This window comes from Bidens hawaiensis, unplaced genomic scaffold (genome assembly GCF_021521415.1).
Source record: "Bidens hawaiensis isolate Kalapana, Puna unplaced genomic scaffold, B.hawaiensis_p1.1 tig00010731_1, whole genome shotgun sequence".
NCBI lineage: Eukaryota > Viridiplantae > Streptophyta > Magnoliopsida > Asterales > Asteraceae > Bidens > Bidens hawaiensis.
This window is the reverse complement of record NW_027491821.1, coordinates 402,351-423,737: the sequence shown is the minus strand read 5'-3', so window position 1 is coordinate 423,737 and position 21,387 is coordinate 402,351. Positions and strand designations below refer to the sequence as shown.

At 41.2% G+C, this 21,387-nt stretch overlaps 1 protein-coding gene across 2 annotated transcripts in view; it reads left to right on the top strand.

Annotated features, from left to right (window-relative positions):
* Positions 1–21,387, top strand: part of LOC143536024 (receptor-like protein EIX2) — a 112,972-nt gene that overhangs the window by 55,525 nt on the left and 36,060 nt on the right. The window contains exon 2 of one of the 2 annotated variants that reach the window (XM_077030112.1): positions 2,461–2,721. The exons of the other annotated variant lie outside the window; for it this stretch is intronic. Within the exon in view, the coding sequence (XP_076886227.1) occupies positions 2,461–2,606 (146 nt within the window). The 3' untranslated portion in view covers positions 2,607–2,721. Of the gene's footprint in view, positions 1–2,460; positions 2,722–21,387 lie in introns of those variants that run through there. 2 annotated transcript variants of the gene reach the window in all.

Below are 21,387 nucleotides of genomic sequence, written 5' to 3'. Positions count from 1 at the left end.
TTCGATTACCTCTTCAACTTGTATATTCCAGTTGTACCCACCGTTCTACTGAGATACCATAGCCTTGATTTCATTTCCACTTCCACTCTGTTGATTAGGCCTATTCTGATTTCGTTCGACCCTTTCATTCGTACATTCTCTAGCAAAGTGCCTATTTTGTTGACAGTTGTAACAGCGAACCTTTGACTTGTCGAAACCCGGTCTCTTTCCAACGAATTTTCTACCAGTCTTCTTCATAAATCTTTTCACCCTTCTCACGATCATTGCCATTTTCTACTGCAGATCCATTTCCTCCATGTCATCAGCATCTATCTGATGATAATCCTCATCCAAGGTTGCAGGGTCGACAATCTTTCCCTTGATGTAATTCTCATATGAGGCGATGAAAGATGCATAAAGAGCGAACTGTTGTTCAGCTGATTACACACTCATAGGCATCTGTGAGTAACTTTTGTTTGAGGCATTGGCTGAGGAGTTACTTGCTGAGGATTGAGTTTTTGACGAACTACTTCCACCCACTACAAAGCATATGTCACCTTCCATATTCATCACCACATGACCATCTTGTGTAGAGTTTGGTTCACCTCCTGAGTAATACACAGTCGATTCAGATTTAGAGCTTGAGTTTGGAGACCCTTTCGCACCATACATTCCCGGATCCTAAACCTGATCAGTAGGCATCTAATTTCGAACCATGTTAAGTTCAAAATTACGTAACTTATTAACCACCTTCTCCAAGTCAAAGCTCTCAAAATCTTTATCTTCTCTCATCAGAACTGTGTACATCTCCCATTTTGGTGGGAGAGCATCGAGAAGCTTTTCCACTATTTCTTCTTCCTTGTATTCAATGGAGTAGTTATCTAACTCGGTCATCAGGTGATAATATCGTGTTATGACGTCATCAAGTGATTCATTTCTCAGATACTTGAATACTGAGAATTGAGTTTTCAGCAGCTTTGTTTTGGAGGTACGAATCCCAACGTTTCCTTCATAGCGATTTTCAAGTGCTTCCCACAATTCTCGAGCAGTTTTGTACTTCTTGAAAGTATGGAGAATCTCTTGAGGAAGTGCCATTGTAATAGCTGCATGTGCTTTACTTTCTTCTTCATACATTTTCTTTTCATCATCCTCCATCTTACTATACTTCTTAATTTGCTCTCGACCTTCGAACTCAGTAGTCGGTGGAATGTACCCATCTTGAATGCAGACCCACATCTTTGCATCTTGATACTTCACATACTGTTCAAACCTATCTTTCCATGCAACGAAATTAGTACCTTTAAGCAGTTTTGGAGCTTTAGTTGCTGAACCAGCTTCAACCTCCATCTTTACCAGTTCAGTTATGTTTATCGAAGTCATATTTGTACGAAACAAGACCTAGAATCCAAATATCGTATTCTGCTAACAGTGTTGCGTGAAGTTAATTTTAACTTCGCTATGGAACAACTTCGCTGCCTGCTACCAACTTCGCTAGATGACAACTTCGCACACTTACTAAGTTCGCAGCTACTAACTTTGCTATCCTTAAACTTCGCTTATCCACCAACTTCGCCTAACACATATATCTTCGCTAGTTTGGGTTCGACAATTTCGCCATGGTTTTTGTAGGTTTGACACGGCTGTTATTGAAGGTTGCGAGGGTGTTGGGAAGGTCAATTGATGAGTATCGTAGAGAAATTGACAAAAAGAGGCGTATCTTAACGTAAAACGGTTCCGTGAATAGTCTAACAGAACAATCTTAACACACGTGTGATAATCCCGGACCACAAAATCACGAGCAAACGCTCTAATACCAATTGCAGGTTCCCAGCCGGATCTACACAGGAGTATCTCGTAACGAGGGTGCGGAATCCCCTACGTATACGATACGAGTGTTAAGACGATAAACACGTTAATGACAAGCAAACACACGAGTATATAAGAAAATACTTGTTATATTGCAAAGGGTAATAACCAAAGAACAAACACGTGACACACAGAGTCACAAAAGCCAGCCATCCAAAGTTATATCAAATGAGCCGAAGTTAGACATTATATATTAGCGACAACTTCGCCTAACACACTAGGCGAAGTTGTCCTAACTTCGCTCAACTCAAGTTCGCCTAAACATAAACCAAACTTAACTAGTTCAACACAAAACGAACAATTAAAACGATTACAGACACAAATAAACATGAGATAAATGAACTACTGGCATCATGTATCAACACCACCAAGCATGGCAACTATAAATTTCTTGAGTTACTTGAATTTGTCGCACAACGACTTTTCGGGAGAAATACCATCAGGACATCAATTTCAGATGCTTAACGATCCATCTATATATGCTGGTAACGTGGATCTCTGTGGTGCACCACTAACAAAGAAATGCTTTCCACATGAAAATACAAGAAGCAAGAACAAATACAAACATGGTAAGGTATGGTTTTTACTTAGACATAATGAGTGGTTTTGCAATAGGTTTTTGTGGTATTATTGGAGTGTTGGTGTTCAAGAAGCAATGGAGACATAAGCTTTTCATGTTTTCAAAGGCAGCCATGGACATGATATATGTTGCAGTCGCGGTTAGAGTTTTGAAGGTGAAAAGAGCAAGAGTGGCTGCATAGAATTCAAGTATTATGGGATATCTTATCTACTATAAATAATGTTTTCCTTTTTATTGTAATCCTTATATTCTATTCTGCTTCTTACTATTGTTGTGATTTTTACATTTGAAATCCATTTAAATTGTTAGAATAAGTGATGATCATAATTAATGCATCGGGCTGGAATTTTGGTTGTGCCTTTGTGTTCATAGGAAAATGATTGATTAGGTTAAAAGGTTTTATCTCATGAGTTAGTTTGCTTATGTTTATGCAAACTATAATTGGGTCACTGAAGAAACATGGATCTACTTCCCTTGACGGGTCTAAGATCCAATGAGTCCACAGGGTAGGATACAGATAACAACCAGTACGATATAAGCCCAACTTCCCAAAGTCCAGTGACGTAAACCTGCAAAACCAACACCGTGAGCTCGTTACGGGGAGGACAAGAGGGGGGGTCTTCCCGTAACCACCCTCCCGCGTGAGAATAAGTGCAATTCTGATGGAGATAAAGTACTCAAGTAATTAGTGAAAGTACAGTGGGAGTGAATGAATACCTCATGAAAATTGAGAGGGTATTTATAGCCGAAGGATGTGGGAAGGTGATTGGGCCATCCGTCCTTTTGAAAAGATGCTCTCGTAACCACCTGAACACGTGTCCTCAAATGATAGGTTCAGCTATACGTCGCATGTGCATGTATAACAACATGGACACGCGTGCTTATTAGATAGGATGATGAATAACCTTGGCCATGTGCACGGTTATAACGGCCTTGCCAGGTGTCCTTTATTCATTGGCCGAGAGATCACATATTGCCCAAGAAAACATCTTGGTAAATCTTCTAAAAAGTAATTAGTTAATTATAGCTGTCCTGGGGCATTACCTTCTGTTCATTCGAGCGATTGAATATTTTTCCCTGCGGATGACTTCTGAGGATGCCAGGATGCTTCCGCATAAATCGTACGGGTGTTCCTTCTTTAAACGGTTATGCGGGTGATCCATAAGTTCTGCGGGTGTCTTATGAGGAGGATTCATCTGATCCGCGGGAGGTTCTTAAGGGTATTTGGGTCTTTTTGGTACCCTACCTCTATAAGTCCCCACAGTCCAGTGTTTCTTCCGCATGAAGAATTTTTATGCGGGTGAAATTTTGGACTTAAGGATGTTTTGGGGATTTTTCTGAAATTTTGCAAGTTGCGGTGAAGATATTTTTGTAATGGATAACCATACCGATAGTACGATGTGACAGCTTGTAGGCGCGTGTGTCAGAAAATGTGACGTTTATGCCGGCTGTCACTGTACCCGACTGTTCACCTTTTTTGCCTTTTTCGAATTTCCCGCGTGACGTGGCGTTTGCCAATTGGATCCTACTGTTCTCTTTCCACTGTTCATATCCCATCGCATTAATTGCGATGGGTATAAATAGTGGAGGTTACCTTCTTTTGGAAGTTTTTATTGCCTTTGACTTCCAAATATTGACTTTATTTTTCTTCTTTAAGCTTCGATTAACCATCCAACTTTTTCTCATGATTGCCCATTGTTTATATTTCTTGCTAAAGTGATGGCTAATCAGTCTTTACCTACAAATATTGACGAAGTGGAGGTCAATTGGGACCGATCTGAGTATGAGAATCTTATCCGTACTTATGGTATCCCACCGGAATGGGGCCTGGAGTTTCCCTCTGCTGGATCCATTGCTAGCCTGCCGCCACCTGGCAAGATGACTGTATATGCTGACTATTTTACTTATAGGAATTTCCGTTTTCCCATAACCAAATTTTTTATGAAGGTTTTGAGTGCTTATGGGATCCATTTATCCCAGTTACATCCTCGTGCCGTCATGAAAATTCGTCACTACAAATTTGTGTGTATGGCACACGAGATGTTGCCTCGACTTGATCGATTTCCTGTTTTTTACTGGATGACCAACCGAGGTGGTTGGTTCACGTGTCATCCGATAGCTGACAGAATTATTGGACACGAGACCGAGAAGGGCTCTAAAGACTGGCGCAACAAATTCTTCTAGATATCCGAGGATGTGGTACCGGATACCATAGTCCGACGTCCAGCCAACGAGGCACTCCCAGAAATTGTAACAGCTCCTCATGAGGGCCGGGAGTGGTTCCGCGTCCTAGTTTCGGAACCCACCCCGATGCGGGCGTTTCCCGAGGAAGCCCTTGTATGGGCAGGCATGAGCCGTTTGTGGCCATCTCCATTCTTGGAGCCTGTTTTCATCGGTTTAAACGATCGTAAGCTGCCCTCTTTCTTTTAATTTTGTTTGAAACTTTATGATTGATTTTTTGTATTTTCTCTTTCAGGTCCAGGATCTATGTTGAACGCTCTTTTCGAGGACAAGGGTTGTACAAGGAAGAGTATTCGCGATGCGAAAGATAAACCCGTTCTTGAAAAGACTGAGGGCCACTTCCCTTTTATTGTTAAGGTGCGTGCCGAACGTGTAGTTTCGGACGATACTTTTCAGTCAGGTGCGTATGTTTTAAACCCTCCTCCGCTTAATGCCCTTACTTCTGATGGGGTAGTCGCCATTGTATTGTTGAGTGACGATTCTGCAACCCAAGAAGAAGGGAGCTCTAACGATGCTTCTGAATATTCACCTGTCTCGCACCTATTGACAGAATTGAGGCGAAAGAGGACCCTTCGATTTTCTCAGGAAAGTGATGCGGGTGCAAGTACCGCGGATACCGCGGAAGAACCAGTGATAAAGAAACGACGGACCCATCGTCCTAAGAAGCACGAGGTCAGTCTTGCTGAATGCATGAAGATGATGGCTGGTAATTATTATCGTTTTGCATTTCATTGTTTTGACCGATTCTTAAGTGTGGTTTTACTGTGTAGATCCGTCGATGGTTGTTGGTGGAAATGTTATACCAGATAAGTTACCATCGCCAACACCTGAATCTGAGAAGCAACCGTCTCCTCCTCCGGAGAAGGAGAAGGAAGATAAGCCTCCTACCCCTCCTACTGAAACAAATGTAGAGGGTCTGAATCTTCAATCGGAGGCTAATGACTCCTTTGACTATCTTTTTGATGTAACAACTCGGATTTTAAATTTATTATTTATTGACCGTTACACGAACCGTTTTTATATTCGGGAAATTTTACCAAGAAATATCGCGTTATTCGAGTAAATTTATTTTATTAACATTTGTTTATTTAATAAATATATAAAATAACTTTTGATTATATTCAATTCTTACCCTAAACCATACTTTAACCCTTTAGTGTTTCCATCTTCATAATGTAGGGACTTAACTGCAAATCTGTAATTATATTATTATATTATCAAATTACCCATTAACCCAAACCCTTAAACCCGTTTACCCGATCCATTTACTTAACCGTAAACCCGTTTATATTTCTTGTGCCTAAATGCTCGCTCTATTCTTGGAATTGATCAAGGAAATCATGTTCTCTCTTCTTTGAGACTACACCGACGTTTTGAATTAGGAAAACACAATGTTATAATATACTAATTGCGTATAATACGAAACGGGCCTAACTCGTAAACGAAAATACACTAATTAGGTCATTATAATTCAATTCTTCGCTGCTGCACCATCCTTACGATATCGCCAACGAAACCCCTAAGCGCACTTGAAGTAACATCAACTGGTTGTCGTATTCTGGATCGCTTTATGGCCGGCGCTATCATTGTCAATTAGTCATCGTATAATCATCATTCAAGGTAATTGTTTGCAGGTTTAGGATCACCATATGTTCAATTTCAATACCCCTATGAGTCTATGGCCAAGCATTAAACGAATCGTTCAATTGAAATACCTAGGGTTTGAGGGTTAGGGATGAAACTGGGCTCTTAAGTTAATTTAGTTACAATATGTTTATTAAACAAAAACAACAACAGACCAGTTGGCTGGTGATGTTGTCTCTTGGTCACTTGAACCGGCTGTGGTCGTGTGTTCGACCCTCCCCAGCCAGGTTTTTGGTTATTTATTTTTTGAACTTATGATTTAAATCCATGTACTAATATAATTGATAACTAAGCACAATTCAAAATTTTCGATTTTTTGAACATGTGTCATGATTTTGAGACTATATATACATCTCAATAAATAAAGTAAATATTATTTTATATATGTTATCTTAATTAGAAATAATTGTATTTGTATAAGGATTTTGTTCATAAATATGTCTTAGATTAAATTATTTACCTATCTATCTATATAGTTTATCATAAAGTATATTTTTATTAATTAAGTTATTTTACTTGATTACTTGATTATCTATTATAATAATAGTGATTTAACAATATATATATATATAATATCTGATATAAACAAATAAGATTACTGATGGTTCTCACAATAAGAAATATTTCCAAATAATAAATATTATCACAAACTTATCCAGTCATCATCAAAACCCGAATCCCTATAAGTCTTGTAGAGTTATTATTTATTTCCCGTATTCATTTTTTTAACTAGAAATTCTCGCCGGTACTTCTCGAAGAGCTCGATCCATCATCCATATTCTTATTATATTGTTTTTCTAGTTTGCTCGTCTGTTAAGGTGAGTAATCACTCCCCTTGTTAACTCATTTTTAAACCTTTTTGGGGACATATGCGTATCTATCATATTTATCTATTATATAGTATTCAAAACCGTAACTGTTAATCCTTGTGTGTATATCAGTTTATGCTTAACTTGCTATTTGCTTACTTGCTTTATTTGAACACTATTTGCTTACTTCGGCAACCGATGTCCATTTTTATGGAAACAGTTTAGTCCTTGCTTGGTAACCAATGTCCATATATATGGATTGGTTGAGCCCTTTCTTTATGGTTGATTATTTGTGTATGTGATATGGCTTAATTGTTTATTCTCACAGGAACAGTTTGCGTCTTTCTTTATTTATTATATAATATTATTGTAGTGTCTTAAACTGATTTTTACTCACTCAACATTTGTTGTTGACAAATATTCTATTTTATACGCATATGCAGGTTATCGTGTAGAAATTTAATGCAGGTTGGTGAAGACTTAGTGAAGAATTTAGTTAGAAGAATATTGTAATCAAGAAATATAAAATTTGTATTGTTGTATGAATTATGTACTTATTTTTATTGAATTATTTAATAAATGAATTTAATTAATAGATATTGCCATTTAAATATTGTATGATAGTACCTTGTGACCTGTGATAATCAGTTCGCGCCCGACATTTCCGCCGTAGGTTGGGGTGTGACATTTGAAACTGGGGATGCTACCGGTTTTTAGGAGAACAATCCCGTTGTGAACGAGGAAGGTTTCAGAACCCAGGAATCCCCGCCTCGTCCTCCTCCACGGTTTCCTTTTACTTCTTCATCTCTACCCACGGGTGAGGGAGGAAGTTTTCAATTTGGGCGGTCATTTCAAGATGTCGGGGGGCGGTGACACAAAGTGCTCCTCAACGATCTTCCTTTATCTCTGTTCGCCTCCATGCTTCAGGCTCTGACTATTACGGAGAGGCAAATCCAGGGGAGGACTATCACTTGTTTACCCCTCACTGGGATATTGTTAATGGGTCTTGTTTTACTGGCCCAGACGTTTGTATGGCGTTCATTAACCAGTGAGTGCCACCTGCGGAACGAATTTACCAGCATGGACGCTCTCCTCATGATCTTCATACGGATTTTTCTTCGTCTTTTGCCAACACTTTGGCTTGCGGACAAGAAATACTACGCGAATGGCGAACGATGGGCGGGAAGCTGGGAGAAATGACCCGAACTGCGGAGGATGCTAAGAAAGAGGCTGAGGAGCATCGTGCGGTGGCTAATACAGCAAAGTGGAAATTATCTGATGCAGAGATTGCTCTTAAGAATGAAAAAGATCGGAAATTCTACTGCTTCCTGTCAATGGAAGGAAGCCTGTGAGAGGCAAAATTCTCTTCTTGAAGCTGACCGCGGCGATGCTCAGCAGAAGAAAGAGGACCTGGCTAAAGCACTTGAGGCTAATTTAGCTTTGGAAAGCCAAGTGACTCGCTAGGGTACTAAAATCCAAGAACTTGAAGCAGAATTAAAGCTGCAAAAGGAGCAAGCTAAGCTTAAGGATAAAGGCGCTGCCGAAATACAAGCTGCTTATGACTCGCTTCTGCAAGCTCGTGAAGAAGCGGAAGCACGTGCAGCTGAAGCTTTAAATGACAAGCAAAAGATAGCTGACGGATTCCGGGGACTTCAGGATAGGGCGGAACGTGCTGAGCAAGACCGCCGATGGTTGTTGGGTCAAGGAATTGACTCTGTAAGTTTCCTTTACATATTTTCATTACCCATTTAATATTGTTGATGCTAACGAATCAATTTTCCTCTGTCAGGTCATTCGACACATTAAAAGGGGTCATGAGCTAACTGACAGCTTCGCCTACCTTCTTACTGCCTCATCCCAAGTTGGCCGCGTGACAGGCTTTAACGAAGGGATGGCGTATGCTCAGACCAGTAGTTCCTTTGAGGACCATCCGCTTCATGGCCTTGACGTAAAGCAAGAATACGACATGCGGATTAAATAATACGACACCTGATGTTTCCTCTGCAGGGTATGCTTCCGGAGTTTGCCTCCGCCAACGATGGTGTGCAACAGTTGAAGAACTATCTGGATGAAGATTCAGAGGACACCCCGCCTACCCCGCCTGAGGACACTCCACCAACACGTCCGGAAGATGTATCAGCTCCTAACCCTTAGGATAGGCTTAATGTCTAAGACTTGTAATTTCTTTTCATATTTTGTAACTATCTTTTGAATATGAATGAAAAGGAACTTTTTGTCTTGTGAATATTATGTTGCATGTAGGATAATATCTTTTGTGAGATATTTTTGGTTACCAGTTATTTGAATTTTTGCAAGTGGGATGGTTGTGATGACATGGCGGAAAGAGAAATATAGTGGGACAACTGACGAGACGTGTACGACGCCTTTTGACATCCTGTTCTCACTTTTTCGTCTTTCCCGCCTGACGTGTCAATCATCTACTGGTCCGCTTTTTCTCTCTCCTCTGGCAGTCAGTCAGTCGCATTAATTGCTAATGTCTCACTTTCTAGTCGTTCTTATCTCTTTCCAAACCTCCTCTTTTCCTCTCCTTTAGTTCTGAGATTTTTGAAATTGCTAAAGCTATTTGCTAATCGTTGAACTCGTGAAAGTATCATTAATGGCAGGAAATAGGAAGAGTACCCCTTCTATTAACGAAGTTATCTTTAACTTCAGGAAGAGAGACTACGAAGATGTTGTAAACGTATATGGATTGGCTCCGGAACGGGAGCCTGAATATCCAGTGGTCGGATCAATTGCCACTAATCCACTGGCCAAGAAGATGGCTGTATATGCGGACCACTTTACTACAGGGAACTTTAGATTTCATGTAACAAAGTTCGTCCAATCGATCTTGACGACATACGGAGTCCACTTATCCCAGATCCATCCCTTTGGGATGCTAAGAGTTCGACATTTCGAGTTTTGCTGTCGAGCTCGCGAATTTGAACCGTCTATCGGCATGTTTGCTGTTTTTTACAAGATGACCTTCCGCGGCGGATGGTATAGCTGGGCTACCACTGGGAAGGCGGTTATTGGTACTGAATGAATCCGTAGCCTCCATGAATGGAAGCCAAAAATTTTCTGGATCCGGAAGGATGTCATTTCGTTTACGATGACTTATCGTAAGGCGGAAGACAAGATGCCAATGGTTCCCGCCGCCGCCCATGTGGACCTTCCATGGTTCATTACCTTGACCAAAATGCCAACTCCCATGCGCCCAATACATGAGGGCGAGATGGTGAGTGCTAAGATGAGCCGCCTATGGCCCTTTCCAGAGTTGGAACCATACTACGAGAAACCAGACAAGAGTAAGTTATTATCACTTTGTTTGCAACTTTCCTCCTGGATTTTGACTTCTATTCATTTTATACAGGTGTGGGATCTATCCTTAGTACGCTCCTAGACCATGAGGAGGGTCTGATGGTGCGTCGCCCAATCGACCCGAAGGACGCACCTATCTTGGAGCGTACGCGTAACAATTTTCTGTTCCCAACCGCGCTTCGCCCGGAACCTGTGGTTTCCAAGGCGATGTACACTAAAGGTGAGGAATTTGTTTTGAAAGGTTAGGGCATTCTACAAGCTCGACCAATTACTGCTACCACTTCAAGCGGAGTGATTTTACTCCTTTCATCTAGCGAGGAGTCGTCACTATGCGAAGGAGTGTTAACAGTTGATTCTACTAAAACCCCGCGTCCGACTGTAGGTCTGACCCGCAAGCAGGATTCAAAGGCAACTACCAGTCAGGTGGGGAATTAAGAGGGTGCTGATGCCACTTCCGAGGGTGACCATCAAGTCGCTGATGATGTTAATGTCGAGAAAAAGACTCAGGGTGTTGGCGCGGGTGCTTCCAAGGTTGCTGGTAAACGTAAAGTTCGACCTACCAAAGTCACCCCGTCCAAAAAACAGAAAACGGCAAATTTGGAAGCCCGCCTCCGTCAGCTTGCTTCCAAAGATATTTCCTTAGGTAAGCTTAGCACTTTTCAAATTTGACAACTATATTGTATCAAATATGTTTTTGATGGACGATTGTCATCTTACAGTAGCCCTGAAAGATTTTTCCTAGGACATTTCAGGTCTGAAGAGTTAACTCTGCCTCCCACTCCACCGTCATCACCACTCAACACCGACCAAGATCCAATTGTTGTAACTGATACCTCTCTTCTTAAGGAGAAGGAAATAGGTAATTTCGAAGATCCCGTAATGTTTCCCTCCTTCAATGTCCATCATTTCAGGGATCAAGGAGGGGTTAGTGCGTTTGCTTATGGGCGTCAAGAGTCTCCTCCTCCTCATGAGGAAGAAGCTGCGGTACATCATCCGCGTTGGTCTTTACGCCAAAATTCAACGCTTAGCAACTCAGATGTATGTTTTGAGTATCTGCGGGAAAGCCTTCATCTTGCGGAGAGAGAACGCCAACGCAACCGCATTTGCCAAGAGTTGTTGAACACTCATTCCTACTGTATGTCGAATTAAAGCTATTTCCACTAGCCAGGAGATATGTCGAGACTGGTTCAGTATGAATGAGGCGTGGGATGACCTTGAAGCTAAGGTGGTTGAAGCTAGGAAAGAAGCCCTCGGGGCTATGGATGAGGCTAAGGAAAGCCGTCATGCTCTAGAAGCAGAGAAGGCTAATCGCTATGCCGCTGAAGAAGCCAAAGCTGTTCTCCAGCAGCAACTGGATGAACGTGATGAATTGATAAAGGCTTTAAAGGCTGAATCAGCGGCCAAAGACGAACGCCTTAGCAAACTTTCCACCAAGAACCGAGAACAGGCATTGGAATGCGCTGGCTATAATATGGAGCTCGTTCAAGCTCAAGCGGATAAAAAATGGTTATTGGCGGAAGGAGTTCCCCAGGTAATTGTAGTTTTCTATATTTGTCATAATCATATGTGAAACATTTGCTTATATCTACATTTACCAGGTTATTGCCCATATCCGGGCAGGCGATGAACTTGGGAATTGTGTCGCCATACTCTTAAACGGGTCTTCCCATGCCGGCCGTCAAACAGGATTTTAGGAAGGTTTCAAATTTGCAAAAAATGGCAGGTTTTGGGAGGAATTTGTTTTGCATGGCCATGATACTTCCAAGTTGTCACCAAAATTTTTGACAACTTGAAGTTTTCTATTGAAGGGCAGATAACTGAGCTTGCAGATAAAGAAGATGGCGTAGATCAGTTGAAAGCTCTTATTGAGGATGAGGAAGAAGATGAAGGATCGCAAGATGACGCGGAAGATGAAAACGCGGGAGATACCGCGACATAGTTTTATATCTTTTGTTATCTTTTCTTGTAGATCTATCTTCCTTGTAATCTTTCTGTAATCCCGTTTGTACATTAATAAGAAGTATGTTTTATCCGATACACTTTATCTTATTTTCATAATATAAGTGTTTGTAGGATATTCTTTTTGTCAATAAAGGATTACGCCATTCTTGCTATCCGATCATATGAATTCTTCTGATACGCGGACCAGAACATGTGTATTACATAATACAAAAACTAGCAATCTTTCATAAACAAGGCGTAAGCCGAATGAATTTACAAGAAATGACATTGCATGTCCTTCATTAATCTACGTGGCACGCAGGCCTAATAAAAAATAAAAAACATGTCTTGCTAGATGTAGCATTTCTTTAACTGTGCTGTGTTCCAAGTTCTAGGGATCTCGGTCCCGTCCAACTCTTCTAACTTGTAGACGCCTTTAGATAACACTTTGTAACACCCCGTAACCGCAGCGGAAACGTAACCGGGGCGCAACAGACACCTCTGATATCAACCACATTGTTTATAAAGAAAACTGAATACATTAATATACTTCAAATTACATTATCTCGTGTTTCATTACCGTCTAGGTGATGCACACATCATACAATACGATACATAATTCTATTTATTATAATGTATCCTAACATCCCGCACGCAAATCTTACACACATCAAGCACTTAGCACATAAGCAATCACTTCATCTTAATTGTACATGAAAAGCATGTGAGAAAACGGGTAAACTACGAATAGTTGGTGAGTTTCACAATTTGAGTAAACCATGATAAATCCATATCATAATATAATATTATCGATGTAATTATGCTGAGCCCACAAGTGAAACCTCTGTTAACCCAGTACTGTACCCGTTCCGGGGGCAATGTTAACCCAGAAACACTTCTAGGGACATCTGGGGACACTGTTAACCCAGTACAGTACCCATTCTGGGGGCAATGTTAACCCAGAAACACTTCTAGGGACATCTGGGGACACTGTTAACCCAGTACTGTACCCATTCCGGGGGCAATGTTAACCCAGAAATACTTCTAGGGACATCTGGGGACACTGTTAACCCGGTACTGTACCCATTCCGTACGATTCCTGTACAATCAAATATTTATAATTACACGCAAATCCATGCGTTCAGTATGTACTTAAACATTTCAATAGTAACATGTTTTCCGCCCCGGGAAAATATTTAAAAACAATTCAGAAAAAGGGGCTCGTGAAACTCACCTTAGCACATGCAAGCAGGTAACAACAATCATTATCAGTTAACACGTCCAATCTGTAATATGATCCCTACGATCGTTACTATACAATCACTATTAATATAACTTTAACCGTGTTAACCGGTACATCTGGGGACACTGTTAACCCAGTACTGTACCCGTTCCGGGGGCAATGTTAACCCAGAACTGTACCCGTTCCGGGGGCAATGTTAACCCAGAACACTTCTCCGGACCCAGATTGTGATTTCGTTTAGAGTTCAATAGTCAAACTTAATATTAGTTTGTTTTCCCGTTTTGCGTGCCTAGCACGGTTATCCGTTTTTACGTTTCAAAAATTGAGTTTGGTCACACACGACCCGAAAATAGTTGTTGACTGATAACTTAATTAATGTGGTGAAATTAGAGCTCGGTTTAGACACCCCGATTGGCCGCGGGACCCGTTTCCGTCTTTAGTGCACTGGAAACTGTTTTATCGGATAAAAATTACCTGAATCATCCGAATTATTTTCGGATGATTCATTTTTACTTGTTTAACTCAATTATATGAAAATAGTTCATTTTTAGGGTTTTTATACACCAGTCAGTTCGTCTACCCGAACTTTGCTGTTTACGCGTTTTATATTATAAAAGTTCACTTTTATTCCAAATAAATATCCGTTCATCCTCGGATCTTGAGATTTTGTACAAATAACATTTCGACAGTGGGGAAATTTATAAAAATATTTCCAGAATTAATTTTTATATTTAAAATTTATTTATCTATTTTTAAACACCATTTAAACACTAAATATGTCGTAAATACCAAAAAAACTTAGAAAAATCCCAAATTTTTCCTGGATGTCCCCTGCCATCCACATAGTCCCCTGTAATTTTTCCAGAACCAAAATCTCTTTTTACATGCCATTTTCACTAAAACCGGGCTAGAAAACCCTAGAACTCGTTTAACCAAAAAGCCTACTTAGACTTCTCCAACTGACCTAAAATTTTGTGTGTGACTTATAAATGTTATAAAAAGCTTATCTGCAGTTTTCCAGAATTTTTCATGATATTTAACTATTTTTCACCATTTTTAGCCAAAACCGAGCATTAAATTCACCAAATATTCATCCTTTGTCCAAAAATTACCAAAAATTCACAGAACTCATATTTTCATGTATTTAACACCTCTGTAAAATTTCATGACCTAACTCTAAACCCTTCACAATCTGTCCGAAAACTCATAACCGAATATACCTTTCGATCTCCGCCACTACAAGCTACAAACTCGTTTTTCCGCCTTATCTACCACTAAATACAGAACCTACAACCAACATACCACAATACCAAGCAAGTTACACTCATGATCAAGCCTCTTACACTATAGTTTCGGTTATTGTTTCAAAACTAAAGTTTAAACCGTAAAAATTCGTTTTTGGTTCGTTTAACTCCTTTCTTGGACCAAGATCCCCTGTATAACCCGTATACATCACTTGATCATGCAAGAATCGGTTTTCATCTTTGAAACCTCATTTTCTTGCAAATAAACTCAAGAAAAGAAGATGGAAACGTAAATAACTCGATCTTTACCTTACTTTTCTTGCTCCAAATCTCAGTTTTTAGTTCATGAAGTGGAGAGAATTGAAGATACATGGGAATGCTTGTTAAAAAAAATAACAAAGGAAATGGGTGTAAAACCCTTATTCCGATCGGAAATCAATGGGGGGTGGGGTGGGACCCACCTCTCCATTTCTAGCCACATGTTTGGAATTCTGAAATCTGGATAACGTTTTGGATAATCTGGTTCAGTTCGTTTTTCGGTTAAATGTTTAATTCGGCTTAAAACGAGACTAAAACGGTCGTTTTCGGCTTAAAAATGAAATTTATATAAAACCGATTTAAAAACTTTAAAAACTTAAACCATGACATTTATTAACTTAAAACATCATATTATTAATTATTGCGCATTTTTTCTGGCTTGATCGATCGTCTCTTGCTCGGTTTGGTATTAAAGGTTTCGTTTAACGTACCGACGTACCATTAAATCGAAATTCTTTTTCTGTGCCGTACTTTACTTATCCCGAAGCATTAATGCTTCGTAAAATCACTAAATATTATAGATATCGTATATAATTGAACCCTCGATTCGTTCGGGTTTCAATAACTATCGATCGATTAATCGCATATTCAATACGATGAATTATATATTCACGTACAATCAATACAGTGAACCATGTATTCTCGTATAATTACTATGGTAATTCATGTACCCGACATTTAATATAACGTAACTATTGTCTACCGGTTAGGGTATACCTGGTTTCGTCGGAATCGTTACACACTTGTTCAATCTTGTCCGGAGGCTCTTGGCCGGAAGCTTCATTACTGCAGAAGACAAAGTCTCCCACATCGAACATGTATTTTTCGACCTGCGAATCATAATACTTCACTCACAAGTTCCAACGGAAGACCAAACTGACAAATTATGAATTCCCAAAGGAATTTCTTAACACTTGCTGCTGTTATGGATGCGACTGGTTTGGCTTCTACCCACTTTGTGAGGTAGTCGATGGCCGCTATTAAAAACTTGACACGTCCCGGGGCTTCAGTAAAAGGTCCCATTATGTCAATAGCCCATTTCTGGAACGGCCAGCCGGAAGTGACTGGAACGAGTTCGTTCTTTGGTCGTAGTGTGTTGGGAGCATGATGTTGGCAAGAATCACATTTCTTGATTTCCTGCACAGTGTCCAGATGCATTCCCGGCCAGTAGTATCCAGCATTCATCAGCTTCGCTACGACCATTCCTGGGACTGCGTGAAGACCACAGATGCCTTCATGAACTTCTCTGATTAAGTAGTTCGCGTCCTCCATATCCACGCATCTAAGTTACGGGCCGAGGAAGGAACATCGGTACAAAACACCGTCATGCAACTGATAGTTCAAGGCTTTGTGTTTTATCTTCCGGGCCGCGATCATTCCTTCCGGGAGAGCTCCTGATGGAAGGTATACTATGATAGGTGTCATCCAAGACTCTACTCCAGTTTATATTACTAAAACTTGATGTTGTGGGACGGATGGGCGATCCAGTACTTCAATGCGGATGTCCTTAGCAAAGTGCTCGAAATTCTTTGAAGCCAGCTTACTAAGGGCATCCGCTGATTTGTTCTCGATTCTCTTTATGTGAATTACTTTACATGAAGAAAACTGAAGCATCAAATCTTTCGCCTGCGACATGTATGAAGCCATTACGTCATTCTTTGCTTCATAGGTGCCATTGATCTGTCCCGCAATTAACATGGAATCCACGCAGGCTTCCATGTGTTTCACCCCGAGCTTCTTAGCTATCCGTAGGCCCGCCAGAAAAGCTTCACACTCCGCCTCGTTGTTAGTAATCTTGAAGTCTAACTTGATGGCGTAAGTTAATTCGTGGCCTTCGGGGTTGACTAGCCTGAGGCCTGCGCCAGATCCCTCGCTACTGGATGCTCCATCCGTGAACAATGACCATACTTGTCCTTGTTCCGGAGGCAATTGAGGCTGCTGTTCAACTAAGCACTCTTTTTCTTTGTGTTGCGGAACCTCTGTGACGAAGTCCGCCAGCACTTGTCCTTTAATTGTTGGCCTGGGTTTATATTCTATCGCATGTTCACCCATCTCGATGGCCCATTTTGCCAATCGGCCAGACAATTCTGGTTTGCTTAGCACATTTTTGAGTTTGTACCCTGTCAGCACATTGACGGGATGGCCTTAAAAATACATGCGGAATCGCCTGGCATCATAGACCAACGCTAAGACCAGTTTTTCAAGCATTGAATACCTGGTTTCCGGGTCAGTCAACGTCCTACTAACATAATAAATTGGTGTTTGGACATTCTTTCTGTCCGTCAGTAGTATGGCCCCAATGGCGATGTCAGTTGCTGACAAGTACATTATCAGAGGTTCACCTGCATATGGTGTTGTTAGGGTAGGTAATTCCATTAAACACTGTTTGACCTCCAGGAATGCTTTTTCAGCTTCCGCGGTCCACTTGAAATGTGCCTTCTTGAGGCAGTTTCTTAGAGTTGACACGAATGGGTAACACTTGGCTGCATGATTTGCTAGAAATCTGTTCAGTGCAACTAATCTTCCATTGAGTGTCTGTACTTCTTTGAGGGATGATGGAGAAGGCATGCGGGCTATCGCCTGGATTTTATTTGCGTTGGCCTTAAAGCCCGCACCTTTAACGATTACTCCGAGGAACTTACCTTCTTCCATCCCAAAAGAACACTTGGATGGGTTTAACTTCATGTTGATGTTTTTCAATGCTTCGAACGTTTCTTCGATATCTCTTAATATCTGATCTTCTTCGATGCTTTTGATCACGAGATCGTCCATATAAACCTCCAAGTCTCTGTTGATGTGTTTCTTGAATGCTTCATCCATCAATCGTTGATATGTAGCCCCCACGTTTTTTAGACTAAATGGCATCATCTTATAACAGAATGTGCCTTGGTCTGTTTGGAATGCGGTCTTGTCTTCATCGCCTTCCGCCATGCGGATTTGATGATAGCCTTTGTAGGCATCTAGGAGGCATTTGAATTTGAATGGAGCTACGGCATAAACTTTGAGATCGATCTCTGGCAATGGATAACAGTCGTTGGGACACGCCTTGTTTAGATCTTTGAAATCTATACACATCCACCAAGTCCCATTGCTTATGGGAACTATGAATGGATTGGCGACCCAAGTCTGATATTGAATTGGATGGATGATTCCAGCCTGTAAGAGGTCCTGAACTTGTTCGTTCATTGCTTTCGTTTGTTCCGGACCCATCTTACGTTTCTTTTGCACAATTGAATTAAACGCCGGGTTCACTCGCAGCTTGTGTTCTGCAATATGCCGCGGAACCCCGGTCATGTTCGAAGGTTGTCACGCAAAGACATCAACATTTTTTTGTGAACAACTGTTTCAAAAAAGTCCTCACTATCTCCGAGATAGCAGGTCCTATTGTCACAGTTTGTTTTAGAAATTTCTTGTTTAGCACCCATTTCTCTGTTTCAGTCCACCGGGTTTGCTTCGAAACTTTGCTAGGCTTAGAAATTTTCGTCGCAAAACAATGGATATAGATATGAATGATAGCCACTCCGGTGCGAGTTAGGATTCCAAGTGTGCCGTGTGCTATGGAAGGATGGGCGTTGAAATCACCGATCGCTTCTCGCCCCAAGATAACGCTGTGCTTCGATGTTGTTGATAAAACCAAAAATTCAACCTCCTTGGTCTTTGAATGGATCCCATCACTAAGAGTGACCGTGAAGGATATTACCCCTCGCGGGTGCATTACCTCGCCTCAAAATCCGGATACAGAAGCATGAATAGGTTTCAATATCTCCTTATCCTCTTCATCGAGTTGTTCAAAGCACTATTCATACATAATGTCGAATGTACTACCAGTGTCAAAGAAAACATAATGCGATCGGTAATGACCAAAGAGGGCAGTGATTATCAAAGGGTTCTTATTGCACGGTCTGCCTTTAACACGTGGAAAAATTACTGGTTCATTTTTCCATTCTTCGTCGAAGAGCTCCCCCCCCCCCTCCAACCCTATGTCCACCTTGAATCATGTGAACATTCAAATCTTTGACTTGATTTTTAGATGGGCCCTGGCTATCTCACGCGGGAGCTTTACCAGTCCCTGGTTTTGTGCCCTTGACTAGATGTTCCAGTTTGCCTAACTTCACAGCTACCTCAATTTCGTTTTTTAAGGCTATACACTCGTTCGTGTTGTGTCCGATGTCATTATGAAATGATCAGTGTTTTTTGTTATCGAGGAACGATCTTCTTGGTAGTGGTTGGGGTTTTCTGAAATTCATATTCTCGGTCGTGAGAATTTCTGAAGGAGTCTTTGATAATGGAGTCCAACTGTTGGAGGGTCGTGCCGAAAAGTTTTGTTTGTTCTTATTACCAATCAAAGATCTTGCGTCAAACGATTTTGACGCCTCCGCGCTCGGCCGAAGTCTGGACCAAATTGTCCTCTTTGCCTGTTTATTAGGCCATGGAGTTTGGAATTCTATTTTCAACTTCTGCTTTGAATTTTTATAAACCAAGGTTTTTCTCAGTTCTGGCATACAACTTTGCCGCGATCATGATATCATCTCATTCTTGTGGCATTCCATCTCTGCCGATTAGTGTGCGGATCAATGCATCACATCTAACATTCTTGCGGAAGGCACCACGAAGCATATCTTTGCTGATTCCGCCAATGTTCAGACTTTCATCATTGAATCGGGTTATAAAATCTTCCACAAATTCGTTATCTCAGTGGATAACATCCAAAATTTCCGACTGATCACGAGTATGCTTCTTTTGCTGGCTAAATTGTTGAGAAATTTTTTTCACCAGATCATCCCAGCTGGAAATTTGACCATCAGGTAATTTTTCAAACCATTCTCGTGCTGCTCCTGTTAGTGTCAATGCAAACATGTGACACCAACAGGGAAGCGTCTATCTGCTAACACCACCTACCGCCACAAAGTTTTGGAGATGATCGCTTGGATCAGTCATTCCATTATACTTTCCCACCGATGTAGGAATTTTAGCATTAACTGAAAAAGGTGTTGTAGCGATGCTTGCTATGAACTTCAATTTTTCAGCAAAAGCTTTTGGGCGATACGGTTTAGTGAAATCTTCTTCTGCATCGCTATGATACTCAGTATGACAGACTACGTCCTGCGGGTGACTACTTCTTTCCCGCGAACGCAGCCTACTGTCACCAGTGTAGAAACTGAAGTCTCATGGGTGATAAGTTGAATCATAACTATCGAACTCATCTACGTAAGATGGCATCCGCACGTCCACACGAGGACGGGGACGCAACCTCCGTAATTCACCAAATTCCTGTTCCGCTTGTTGACTATAACAGATTTGACTTCCTCTCATTGTTGGTGGAGGAGAAAGAGATCTCCTGGGAGATTCTTCATAACTCAGAGTGTGGGCATGGAAACGTTCATTGCGCACTCTGCGCTCGTATTCAGCTGTCAAATTCTCTTGCTGTATGCGGAGCCACTCCTCTGGAGACAGTGGTCCCCTATACCTGGAATTATGTCGATGAGTTCTCGCCAGATCAGAATCGCCATAATAATCTTCCAGGCCCAATTCTGACCCAGTTCGAAGAGTTTCTCTCATAATTCATCCAAGGTCACCCAGATTGGAACCCTCTGGTGCCGTGACACGTCCCAATTCAGTAGGAGTTGGTCCAACTGGTGTTGTAACACGCTAGAGGGTATGACCTCCAGGTGTTACATCAGCAGTTCGTGAACCCGGAGCTGTGATACGTGCAAAAACATTTGAAGCAAAACATTCGGGTGCTTCCGTATTAATAACTACCCTCCGGCGTGAGAATAAGTACAATTCTGATGGAGATAAAGTACTCAAGTAATTAGTGAAAGTACAGTGGGAGTGAATGAACGCCTCATGAAGATTGAGAGGGTATTTATAGCCGAAGGATGTGGGAAGGTGATTGGACCAGCTGTCCTTTTCAAAAGATGCTCTTGTAACCACCTGGACACGAGTCCTCAAATGATAGGTTCAGCTATACGTAGCATGTGCATGTATAACAACCTGGACACGCGTCCTTATGAGATAGGATGATGAATAACCTTGGCCATGTGCACGGTTATAACGGGCTTGCCAGGTGTCCTTTATTCATTGGCCGAGAGATCACATATTGCCCAAAAAAGCATCTTGGTAAATCTTCTAGAAAGTAATTAGCTAATTATAGCTGTCCTAAGGCATTACCTTCTGGTCATTCGGGCGGACGAATATTTT